General features: G+C 40.4%; 1 protein-coding gene across 2 annotated transcripts in view; it reads left to right on the top strand.

Annotated features, from left to right (window-relative positions):
* The window catches only part of LOC126917750 (zwei Ig domain protein zig-8-like), a 99,527-nt gene that overhangs the window by 76,681 nt on the left and 9,555 nt on the right, over nucleotides 1-13,291 (top strand). For both annotated transcript variants that reach the window (XM_050725002.1, XM_050725001.1), the window contains 2 exons: nucleotides 4,999-5,183; nucleotides 5,814-6,027. In XM_050725002.1, coding sequence (XP_050580959.1) covers nucleotides 4,999-5,183; nucleotides 5,814-6,027 — 399 coding nt within the window. The remainder of the gene's footprint in view (nucleotides 1-4,998; nucleotides 5,184-5,813; nucleotides 6,028-13,291) is intronic.

Raw genomic sequence — 13,291 nt, 5'->3', positions numbered from 1 at the left:
CTGTATGTAATCCACTCGATTGTTCTCGACAATCTTCTCTCGGTTGGAAATGGACTTCTTCGTATGGACCGTAGGCGTAACAACGTATTGGATAGCACGTTCTCGAGGTCCGAAAGAAAATCAGGGATTGATCTCGGCGAACTCTCCGCACGGAGCCTGTTACAAGTTCGAAAAGTATCATCTTGACTCGCCCTACCTTTCAATAATATAATTCCACCAGCGGCTTGGAAAATATCCAACAAAAAATACAACGACGTGAGATCTTCCGCGAACGACTGGCTGAAATTCGCAACGTAAAATGTGAGTAATTCGTTGTAATTCGCTGTAATCTTCGTATTCGCGTGACTGAAAAAATTAAACTCGTGGCAACGTTTTAAGAAGAACGCTGTCTTACAAGTTCGAGCGTTCGTCGCTCTCCACTTTGCACCGCTCGCGTGTATATTTGGCACTAAGGGGTTACGAAAACATAAAGAGAATAAAATTACAACTTAATTAAAAAGTAACGACGCCTTCAAGGATTGAAACACGCGGCCAAGTTCAAACTCTCGGAACTTTGTCTTACGCTGTTATGATGTTATGTTCGTATTGGCATCAACGACCAGTCGACGAAGTATATTTTTGTTAAAATCAACGTTAAAATTACGTAACGTTCGGTGGTAAGACGCAGAGTTCTCTCGCTTGAAGATGTCATTAAACGTCAAATTTTCGCAAACGAATCACGTTCTGCGGCACACGAGGCTTTTCACGAGTGTATCGCGCGCAAACTTTGTGCAGATATTCTACGGCCAGCGAATTTCATAACCGTGTATCCGTTACACAGCAATGGCCGTTTCAGCGCACGCGACGAATGCATTAGAAAGCGCCGGTTTACATGTTCTACAACTTTCACAAAGTTTAATTACTGGTTCTTCATGACGTCGGTAGCCATGCGGACGAAAGCGCAGCCTTTTCGCGCTCCACGTATAACCGCCACATTTGAGAAAACCCTCTGTTAATCGCCTAACCGTGTAACCAGAAACCACGAATTAAGAATTTCGCGCTTTTCGGTGTGTCAACAGCACGCGATCCACCCGATAATGTCACGTGCTTTATCGTTCGGATGTTGACTCGATCGTTGAACGCTATCGTACACGAGCTAATTTCCCTTCTCCTAAACTATCAACCACGACGATACGATCTCTACCTGAGAGACGAGTAACTTTTGCCACGTTCTTTCCATACCACGGTATCAAAAATATTTGTTCTTTTGGAGAACGGAAATAATTGTTCGAAGAAATCGGCGAAAGGAATCGAGGAGAGTCGAAACTTTGAAACATAGCCGAAAGCAATCGTCGAACGTTTTGCGATCTTGAAACGAAGCGAGACCTAATGACACGATTGATTACGGAAAACGTAGACTTTATGTCGCAGACGTAAAATGAAGGGATGAAGAAAGCAAAACGAAACGTTTCCTTTCTACCATTATTTTTATCAACTTCGTACAACTTCGAAAACCGGTAGGATTTCCTCCCTTTTGTATTAAATTTCGCAACTTCTGCTCTATTCACGGACACGTAATTATATTTCCTGTTTCCCCTCGAACGCGAATCCTAAGAATCGTTCCAAGTTAAATCCACGCGAAAGGTCGAAAGGTTAAGTGGCGAAACGTGGATCAGACCCATGGTCTCTGAGATTTCTTCCATCCTTCTCGCTCGATTCTGTCCTTGGTCAGTTTCAATCTTCCATCCTCCTTTGTACTCTCCCTATTGCTTCGATCCACGGTACTCGTCGTTTCAGAATATTACGGCGTTATTAAATAATTAACAAAAAGAAAAAGCTGACTAATACAGACGAGAAACGATTTCTCCGCTACCCTCCTTCCACTCTGCACGCTTCATTTCTTCTGCTCTCGGTTTTCTTCGCTTTAGTACCTTCTTTATTTCTCTCTCTCTCTCTCTCTCTCTCTCTCTCTCTCTCTATCTCCCTCTGACTCTTCCTATCTCTGTTTCTTCGCACGTAGACAAATTTCATCAGCTTTGCCACGACACCCTCTCGTCTTATCAAGACCGCTCTCGATTGTTCTGGGATTTCGTGATTTCGGTGCTTTGTCGCGTTTTCAACGAACGTTGCGTCGAGTCGCGAAAGCGATCGCATCTGAATACTCGAAGAAGCGAATCCTCTTCGTAGAATGTCGCCTGTCGCTAGAATCGATTGGTCGATCCGTAGATTTCATCTTCGCCACAAAGGTGTCTTGTTGGTGATCGAAGGAACAGGAAATTCGAAGCGACAGTAAGCGTGAAAAATGTCTCGAGGAGCTTGGCTCGAGTAGATCTTGAAACGGAATTTCATCGGTGACGAAATCTTACGCGTAAGACGTGTTTGATAGAGGCGCTTAATTAATTTCAAATATCGATTCGACCAATAAAATTTATTATTTTACAACGATAACGCTCGCGTTAGCCAGTTCCGTATGCTGGATATTTGATTTCGCTATATTAAAACGTTAGTAAATTTATCAAAGGAATTTCATTTAAAATAGGATAAAGTTGGGCTGCTGTGAAAAATTGCACGAATCGTGAACCGGAGAAAATCAATAAAAGACGATCGAAATTTGATGAAATTTATAATTAGAGGATGGTAGAAGCTGTTCAGCAACTACATTGATTAACTCCGTAAATTGAAAAGTACGGAAAACCGATGATGTTACAAACGCTGCTCTTTTTTTCATTTCTTCTCAGGATTTATATTATTTGTGTCATTTTCTTGCACCGGGCCAAGTCGTAGAAGTAAGACATCTGTTTCCTCGAAACTGAATATTAATCGCGTGCTCGTGTAATGAAATTAAGAAATCGACGAACAGTGGTGTCGATCAATTTGCCTTCTGATATGATTACAGTCGCTCTCGTTAATATTTGGACGCTCTTTAAAACCGAATAACTTTCTTTAAAATTGCCACCAAACGAATGAATTGCTCGAGTCTTTCTGAGAGATTAGAACAACTAGTTTAATGGATAACGCGTAAAAGAAATTTTGCAAAGAAATAGTACAAATTTCTTTTTACAACCATTTTATCCAACGAATCTGCAATGAAAATTTAAACGATACATTTCCTATGTTTATATCAATTACAGACATGTTCTAGATCTGTGTATATTTAAATTAAACGCTAAATTGTATTTGAACTATAATCAATACGAAATAACAGTTTTATATAATAGTATCGACTAGTCTCAGTCTGACTGTGTCAGTTAAAGAAACACGTGGATGAAACGAGGTAACGCTCGATCTATCGAAAACTAACACAATTAACAAATTGTGATAGGACCGGCGGAAAATGAACGCGCGGCTTATGCAGGAAATTGGTGGCTGCGCCGATAAATTCTTCGCGTTCCAGAAACCACACAACCTGCGATATTTCACTCAGCTCTGTGAGTAAATATCATCGAACCCGTTCAACGAACAATCTCGAGCGTCCCAAGAATTTTACTTTTCCGTATGCCGGAATATTCTGCCAAATATTCGATCGACAGCAATCGCGTTTAATGATCCAATCGATCGTCGTTATTGTTCGCTACGAAAGTGCTTCAATCTCTTTGACACGTAACATTGCTTCGCGTATTATTAGGTTACTTATAGAAACGCGAAAACGACATTAATTACAATTCGCGTCACTGCAACATTCTTCATCGTTGATTAAGAATCGAAATTAAACCTGAAGCAATTATTACCGAGAAATCGATGATCATTCGTGGCGACTTATTTAAGGAATACGATGCACTTGTTGATATAAAACGCTTTATCGAAAATGCATTAAATTTCTATCCTGTGCGGAAATCGAGAAACCGATCGTGCTCGATATTAATAACCGCATGTTTGATAAGAAAAAAGAATATCAACTTTTTAACGTTGAGAACGCGAAAGGATGGATAGAAATTTCTTAACGGAGAGCTTCGGCGATACAACAGGCTTCTGAAAACCGTACGAGTTAATTTGCTCGGATTGATCAATCGTTTTATGAAAAAGTCTTCCGAGCATCATAAATCAAAAGCGGTATATTTTAATAACGCTTTAATAAAGCGTTCTCGTGATTTACGCGGCAGCAAATAGTGTTGTTAGCAAACGACGGTGCAGCTGATAAATCAACGATCGCGCAATGATTCATGGAATGAGAGTGCAATTTACTTGAACGGTGTGCTCGCATTTTTCGCGCTTTTCCCTATACGAGCTTGACACGTCCGTAAAAATCCTATTACAGCGCCGCCATGCAAGACAGATGTCTGCAGCTTAGCGGAAAATCTTGGCGAAATTGTACCTTCGCAGGAATTAGAATCGCCGTGTTATTTTACTTCCATTTTGTAGCACGACGGGAAGCGATCTTCCCTTCGTTAGGAAGATATTAGGTCGTCCGAAAAGTTTCTTTCCTTTTAGAAGGAAATAATGGATGCACAACATTTTCCGTTTTATATTATTTTATCGAATTACCTACGATCCATTTTGTTCTATCAAGATAAACATCACGACGTTCGATAGATTAGGTTTCATGTTTGTGTAAAGTTGCATCGTTGTAAAACGCGTGTCTGTAAAAGAAAGACACTTTCCGGACAACCAAATATAATAGGAGCAACTTTCTACATTTATGGCGAACTATAATAAACAATATAAAACTATGGGAAATATATCAAGCGTGCACGCATGGTCTGCCTCCTCCTTCGTTTAAAGAAAATGAACGCGTTTCGGGTTGCGGAATACGCGATAAGCACTTTGTCTATGTAAATATATCGTTTGAATTAAATTAAATTGCTCCTTCTAACGACGATTATTAATGATCTTTCGTAAGATATAAATCAACACGTTGATGTTGTATGCGAATAAGAAAAAATATGCAAAATGAAAGAGGAGAGTAATTGGTTGAAATTGTTTTAATTTACTGGATTTATGGGTGTATTAACGAAGGAAGATGAAGATGAAGATTTAATAACATTGGCAGAAACTCATTAAATGTTCATGGATTTGTTGCAGAGGAAATAATTGCTAATCTGCCACCCCTTCGAATTCCTCGATTGAGACATCATCGAGTGACAGATTGGGATCCGTACTTCGAAAATGCAGAAGGCCAGGGAATCAATGGATCGCAGAACGTAGCGTTGCATCTTGGTGCGACCGCTCTTCTCGATTGTCGCGTCGCAATGCTCTCTGGCAAAAAGGTATTCGTTCATAAATTTCCATATCGAAGGAACAGAGCAGGAACAATCACGAATCTGTACGATTTTCATCGAAACGCTTACAGATTACTGATCACCACTTGCGAAACAAGTACTCTAAAACACCGATGATCAAATAGAGAGATGTTTATCGTAATAAAACAGAGAGGAGAAAAATTAACGAACGAACGAAAAGATCCTAACTCCACGATTTCGTGTTCCATCGAGATTAGATTTTATCGTTGCGTGTTAAGAGAAATTAGTCGCTAAATGGCCGCGTTACGATCAAAAATTAACTCGATAAAAAGAATTAATCGCACTTTGAAATAGTTTGTAGCAGAAAAGTGTTAAACACGCTAGCTACGACCAGTTAGAAAGTAACAAATACTGGAAATTAGAGAAACTGCTTAACGAGTTGACGAGCCAAAGCTGATAGAAATCGCTCGAAACGACTGTTGCAGAATCTTGTAAATACGTTCATCGATCGTTCATCGAATCTTGTAAATACGTAACACAGAGCCTGCCACGCAATCGGTGTTTTACGATGTAACTTGATTTAAACCTTCGTGTTTTAACCAAACAACTTCTCACGCAGAGTCACATGCAACTGTAGAATGTGTGTCGCAATTATAGGTCATGTGGTTACGCCGCAACGCCGACTGGGCATCCCTTTTAACTCTGGGTAATACCACTCACATTTCCGATCCCAGGTACAGCGTTAGCTTCCAATATCCAAACAACTGGAGGCTGGCGATCGCCGGGGTACGCAGGGAGGATCGTGGATTGTACGTCTGTCAAGTGAACACGCATCCTCCGAGAATGCTCGTCACTAACGTCACTGTTCTCGGTAACGCTTTCTCTTTATTAGTTACAAAATATGTAGCATAATACCATCACCGATATTCATCCAACCTTCACCAATATTCAAATTAAACTTGACGCGATAAGAAAATATAGAGAAACGTTTTGGTGCAACTGTAGCGAAATATCCAGTGCTTTTGGCGAACGAATTTTCATATTAATTACGATCGATGATCTCCGATGATCCAAAGTTAATGGATTTTTGATTTTATTCTGCGAATTTGACGTACTCATAAATAAATAACACAAGCCACCGACAGGTAAATAAACAGCGCAGCACGCGTAAATTTTCTAGAAGCGAAGATCTCGGGAATGCCAAGATTGCTGGAAATTTATCAAGATTGGACGGCTAGCGGATACTCTAAATCTTTCGAGGTTCTTGAATTCTTGAAATTCTTGAATCAGTGATGTTGGTAATAAGCTTTCAAAAGCCTTCGGATTAGCCGACAGGATTCTCAGACCCTTGGATTTCTTTCGTTCCGTGCGACATTTAACTTCCAAATTATTCTAAACTTTCCAACTTTGTTGGTATTCGATAAATACAATTTGAATAAATGACTGTGTCCTACGTGTTACGAGTATAACGTCGAGTAACATTTAGTGGGATTAATTCGATACAGTTAAGCTTTCCGCAAATTGGTGTCAAATTGCTCGACTTTCCAACAAATAAATCGTGTTGTGCTTGTCTATAGGTATTAGTCATACAAGTTTAGATCCACTTTTATCATATCCCATGTGTTCTGAAGCAAATATCTAAAGTTTCACCATTAAGTGTAATGCCTTGAGCTCTTTTATGAGATAACTTAACAACATGTCGAATACCAAAGTTTCATTGTATCGATTACCCAAGTTTCTACATAACGCGGTAGCCATCATTTTTCAAATCGCATACATTATTATTGTTATTAGAAATAATGAACAATCTATATATATATATATATATATATATACACACGTATATTCCAAACTTCTCAAGGTATAAATATTTTCGAGATTGATCAAAAATAAATTAACGACATTATTAATACCGTATTATTGATTAACCGGATAATAAACATGCGAGATATCTCTGTACCAAGTATATTCCATAAATATCGCGTCAAGCTATCAATCACAATTTATAATCGCTCAAACTGATGGCAGCCACTCCAAATAATTATACGTATAGCGTTTGCAAGAGGAGTATTAAAATATTATAATGGTCTGTGATGCGTTTCATCTAAAAGTAATTGAAGCATCGTGTTTACAAATTCGCTCATCCATCTACGTCTTTGGCGTTTAATAAGCACAGGTCCTTGCAATATTGCTGCTTTTCCTTGCCAATAGCGTAACAAATAACGTTTGCCAACCTGTCTGAATTAAAAGGATATTAACGACGAGAAGTTTAATCAAAGTTCTTTGATTTACTAAGACCGGGACAGCAGGTGAAAGCAAATGTTTCTCTGTTTATATCATTGATCACAAGGCCCGTGGTATAATTATTTGTCAGGAAGTTTGCAGAAAGTAGCTCTGTCTAATGAATGAGTTGTTATTGAACTTCATGCACTTTCGTATACCTGTCTCCAGAGTAAATAGGAAACTAACAAGGTTCCAAGTGCAGCTAGCTTGTTAGTTAATTAGAATGACTTTTCGAGAAGTTGCTATCTATTTCGTAAGAGGTAGACAAACGCGTAACATTACCGCCCAAAATGATATGCGCGCTTACTTACTTTTGACGGGATATGAATCAGCTAGAAAATTACAAACAAGTAGAGAGGACACTCGGAAGTGACACTTTGTCCTTTGTCCGAATTATCGGAGAATATCGCGTTATCGTGCAATGAAAAGATCGCCATCGATAAACGTCAGGCAGCTGCAGTATTTTATTTAAGAAGATCGTTATACTCGGCTCGTATGGTTGTCAAGCTGTAGACAAGACTCGTTTCGAAGCGATCGAGAGACTATCGCGACTGATTTCAACGATAATATCGTCTACGATCGTTTGACACTTGGACGAATTGTAGATATATTTCATTTTGGAGAAACAATTTAAATTTCACGCGATATATTTTATTTATTATAGTATTTATTATTATTTATCCGTATTAGAATACAACATATTAGATATAGAATTTATTTATCATGGTATTTATTATTATTTATCCGTATTAGAACATGCGTATTTTTAATTAGGAGATTTAAGAAGAACGATGGATAAGGACACCCTGTATGGTGTTGCAATGCGAACGCCCGTGCCGGTCTATGGGGCACGAAAGGACAAGGTTAACGTAGAAAGCTGCTAATTTCAAAAGAAGATACCGATTGCAAGTATTGCTTTTGATCGTTCATCTGCCGTTAATTCGTATGTTGTCAATGATAATCACACGTTGTTAATAAAAATCGAGCAAAATGTGAGAATCAAAAGTTTTACAAGAACGTTCTTTCTTTCGATTCGTTTGCTCGTAAAAATTTGCTGGTGAAAATTCGCTTTCGAAATTTATACGAAATTCGCAAATAAAATTGAATTTTTAATTTACTTCCGCGCAAGCCAGCTACTTAGATATTATTTATCAACGCGCGCATATATATTATCAACTATTCATTTTGAAAACTCTGCTTCGTTTCCACGCTGTTGCATTTACCAATGCGTTCTGCTCGTTCTTGCAATTTTACATTTTCCACGAATTGCCTAAACGTCCGGGGTCTGTATATTAGAAATCTACGAAAACGGCTGTCGAAGTTTGAAACGTTGGCGAGAAAGAGGAAATAAATTTCGGCCGACCAATTGTTTCACAGCGAGACGAGACAGCAGCCACGTGGTGAAAAATGGTTAATTATGCAGGCCGCGTGTAAATCCCGGTTGCAGCGAGGAAATTTGCTATCGAGAGATCGGTATCGCGTAGCTAATCAAGTTGGCGCGCACGCGGAGGCAGTTTCAAACGACAGTTGTACCGAAAGTTTAACGCGATGGCAGGATCAGGTTTTCGCCAAGGCTGCGCCTCGAGCGTCTCCCAAAAGTACAAAAGTGGAACACGCCAAGGGGCGCGCGCGTTGATTTTATAGCGCGGCGGGACGTATTTATACAAGAATTTGCAATTCCCCGGCTGTGAATTAGATTGCGCACTTCCTTTATTCTTCCTTTGTTTCGGCGACATAATCGGCCAAGAAACTCAACGAAATTGCTGCTTGCAGCACGTTTTGTCTGATTGTTTCTCAGATTGAAGGCCCTCGATGGGTCGTAATTCACAAACCCACCTCGCCTAGCGTCTACAAATCACATTTTTCTAATGATATTCTTTATCGCCGTCGTTCGACGGCGCAAAGTGTTCCAGTTTTCGTATCACAGCCCGTGGAAAGAAAAATCTCGGATAAAAATAATGTCCCAACATCTGGAGCAAAATATTCGACGCTTTTAGAGGATTTTAGCCCTACGGGTTCCCAGCAAACCTGAACCAATTTTATCCGAGTAATTTCAAATGGCCAGTGGTTTCCATCGATTTATTTTTTTACCGCACGTGCTATTTCATATCAAGACGCAGGAAAATTGGAAAAATTACCGAACAGATAAAGTACAGCCGTAGGAGAGACATCAACGATTCGTACGTTATTCGTTAAGCATCTTTTATTTTAAAGTTATCTATGTAAAAGACGTTAACTGTAGGTTGCGCTGCTATATAAATTCCACTTGATGGCGAAAATTTGGCCGTAGTGCATAAAACCGGCAAATCGATCGACGAACCTGGTCAACGAGCTTTAAACCTTCCATTACGAAAAAACGTTCAACCCTGATGATACGAAAACAATTCTAACGAGAACAGACACCGATCAAATAGGAGGAGCACGAGTATAATTTTAAAAAATATCGATGGGACCATATCGAGTGCCGGGTCGAAATGGACGAGAGGAAAGACGAGTGATTAATTGCACGCACGCCGTTTTTCCGTCCTCCCTTTCGATATAAAGACCTCCTTTCGTGACCGAGTCCCCCTGAATTATCGACTGGTTCTCGCTTTTTAAATCGAAAAACCATTGGGCCGGCGGCGTATCGAGGATGCGTTCGAATACTCTCGAGCTCTCCGAGGCTCTCCACATCGGAACACGAAGCGGCTGCCTACTTCAAATTGCTATTTTCTCTTCGCGACTCGGTTTACAGATCGTCCCCCGGACCACGTCGAAACTTTTAACGGACGCTCGAGGATGGCCCATTTTAAATTCTCGTTAACGTTTACCGAGCTTCACGAGCCAGCTTGATCTTTAATTCACCAGGCATAGCTTCGACGCTGGAAAAATTGTTATTCCGCCGGTTAATAGGAAACTCGCGACAACCCTGTCACGAGAAAGTAACAGAGTGGACCTTTTGCTCACGGAACACGACTCTTTCTACCGTTTATCGATCCATCGTTTTTTAACTTTATTAGATGCCCCATCGAGATTAGTCAAGGGGGAATTTGCAAGTTTACTGAAATTTGAAAAGACCTCGGCCGAGTATCGGATCGAGTTAAAGAGCCTCGGTTTATCCATGGAAATTTATTCCCAGTTTCTTCTTGCCCTTCGTTTGTATACACACGACAATTGGAACAGGGTGGTCCTAAGGGCCGGTTTTACATCCAGGCAGAAAATGCTTACTTGAGTCAATTCCTTCCAGTTCTCGTTCTCGATTATTGCCAGAGATGGCGTAGGACAATTATACGATTCCTCCGTAGAAATATAAAAAGTTCGAGCCGTAGTATAACGAAGGAGAAAATTGACGCCCTTCGTTGGGAGAAGGAAGAGAGGAAATAAAAGGAAGAACAGAGAGAAAGGGCGCGACGAAAGTAGCACAATTCGGTAAACGATCGATCGATGCTATATTAACAAAATCCTCCTTCTCCCTGATTTTTATATTCTCTGCGTAATTTTAAGAATTTTACTCGTCGTCTTTTCCAAACTTTGTCCATCTATCGACTATCTTCGAAAATCGTCGTCCTTCGCTCTTTCTTCCTTTCACTACTTTCAATCACGTCGTATTAAAATACTATCATCGCGTGCTCCTTATTCCCGTGACAAAGTGACAAATACGCTTTCTCCACTCGACGAAGCCCACACGACCTTTTTCACCCGCTGGAAAAATTCTCCGATGCATCGCCAATACGTCGCAAATACGTCGCAAATACATTGCACCGCCAACTTTGATCAATGTCCTTTTCGCTCGACTGTTCCCGCCGCACGAGCACCGCGAAAATGCAAAGATTCGCATCGACGAATCCAGGGGCAAGATATCAGAGAGAGAACAAAGCGAGAAGGAAACGAAATTGACGTCGCGAGTCGCTCCTTCGTCCGAACCGTCGCTCGTCGCAGTTCCCTTGCAGGCAACACGCCCCTTTTTCCATGTCTCCGCGACGTCCCGACGGTTTTCTCTATAGCCGTTGTCGCGGCGAACGGAGGAAGACCATGGAACACGGAACTTCCGTTTAATCTAGTTAAAAGTAGCAAGAGTTTCCCGCAAGCTTCCGGCCGGAAAGTCCTCGCTCTGTCGGACTTCATGGAATCTTAAGCTCGACACGGTATTTTTCATCCCCCGAACTGCTTTCGACCCACCCTTTTCTCTCTACTCGCCTTCTGTGTCCATATCCAGGCGGCTACTTGGGTCCAGCCTATGTTTCTCCGCTCCTTTCTGCTCCCTTTCCGTTCTTCTTATTTCGTTCCAAGGCTATCGGCAGCCGGAGAGTATCCGTTTAATTAGATGATGGCCGAACTCGGATTTTTCCAGCAACCCGTCGCACATTCCCTTTCGAGTAATTTCGCGACTACGACCGCAAGTTGCCCGATCGCTCTTATAAGCAGGATAATAAAAGCTTAATTGAGAAGCTGTGGCTCGCAACAAAAGCCAACAACACTGCCGCCTTTCAGCGGCTTCGAACGTGTACGTCGGCCAGTTTTGCAGGAGCATTGGGTCAATACGTTCGATCGGGAGTCGATACGTTCGAGGTCTCCGCCTTTATGTACCGAATTAGCCGAGATTTAATGCGTTTCCGCGTGCTCGTTAGGCGGAATTAAATTCGTAAAACTATAAGCCATCGAACCAAAAAGCTCCGACATAAAGCGGAATAAATAAATCGCCTGGTAAACGAATCGCCAGTATTTCGACGGTGATTTTTGTTTTTTCATCCAGGTTGAGAGGGCGAAGGTTGAATGGTGGAAGAGAAATTCGGAATACAGCGTATGAAATCGACTATTTCCATCGTTAATAGTAAAAAGTGGATAATTGGATTAAATAAAATTTCAATGTACCGAGAAGAGTAAATTCAAATCTAGCCGAAATAGCAATGATAAATTGCGATAATCTTCTAATTTTGTTAAAAGTACGCTACATCGTTTGTCATGTTGGAAGAAACTCTTTTTAAAGTTTCGGCCAACATATCGTGCGCAGTTTTAAGATCTTCTCTGGTATACGTGTTATTTTTCAGACTTACAGTGTACATTTACGTCGAATCTTGTCTGTCACATACGAAACGAAAAGAAACTTCCTGTAAAAATCTGAGTTTGAATTATTCCGAATTTTGGTTGAACTAAAGATTAAGATACAACCGGAGAATTATGTCGCTGCGATAATCTGTTACAGAAAATCGCGGTAAAATCGCGGTAAATTTTACCGAGTGAGATTATATTTCCAATGTAAATAATCAAACGGAACGTTCTAGGAAGAGCTATTTGGAAATTAAAATTCAAGAGATTACTCGATTATTTCCGTCTTTGTGGTTGGCTTTGTGGAAGGTTAGATTCGCGCAAAGGTAACGAGAATCTCTTTTAAATGGTCTTACAACGTGCTAATTTCGTACGAAAGAGGCGAACGAAGGTGGTTTATTTAAAGATGATTCGCAGCTATTTCGCAACAACACCGAGGTAAGCACGGTATCTAAGGTAAGCAAGAAGCAAGGATAGTATCCGAAGTAGGGTCAACGTGAGCAGCGTGTTTCATAGATTACGTTACAAGGAGTTCTCTGTCGATGAATAATTCATCTCTGGCTAAACATCACACTGTACGAAATACTTTTCATTTTACATGAACGTTTGATTAATACCATGAATAAAAGAATTGCGCTAAGCTAAAACACGGAATAATCTACAAGCTTGTTTACGATTTTACGTCGTCTTATCTTATTTATCACAACTACGTAAATTAAGTTGTTATTATTATTTGTTATTCCGAAATTTCTCGAAATGTCACCGTCGACGAGTATTTATGTATTGGCCTGGCAATTAAGTGATCGCAGATTTTGTCATTAGGTGGT

The sequence above is a fragment of the Bombus affinis genome, chromosome 6 (genome assembly GCF_024516045.1).
Source record: "Bombus affinis isolate iyBomAffi1 chromosome 6, iyBomAffi1.2, whole genome shotgun sequence".
Classification (NCBI taxonomy): domain Eukaryota; kingdom Metazoa; phylum Arthropoda; class Insecta; order Hymenoptera; family Apidae; genus Bombus; species Bombus affinis.
The sequence above is the reverse complement of the archived record's forward strand: the minus strand, read 5'-3'. Positions and strand labels throughout refer to the sequence as shown.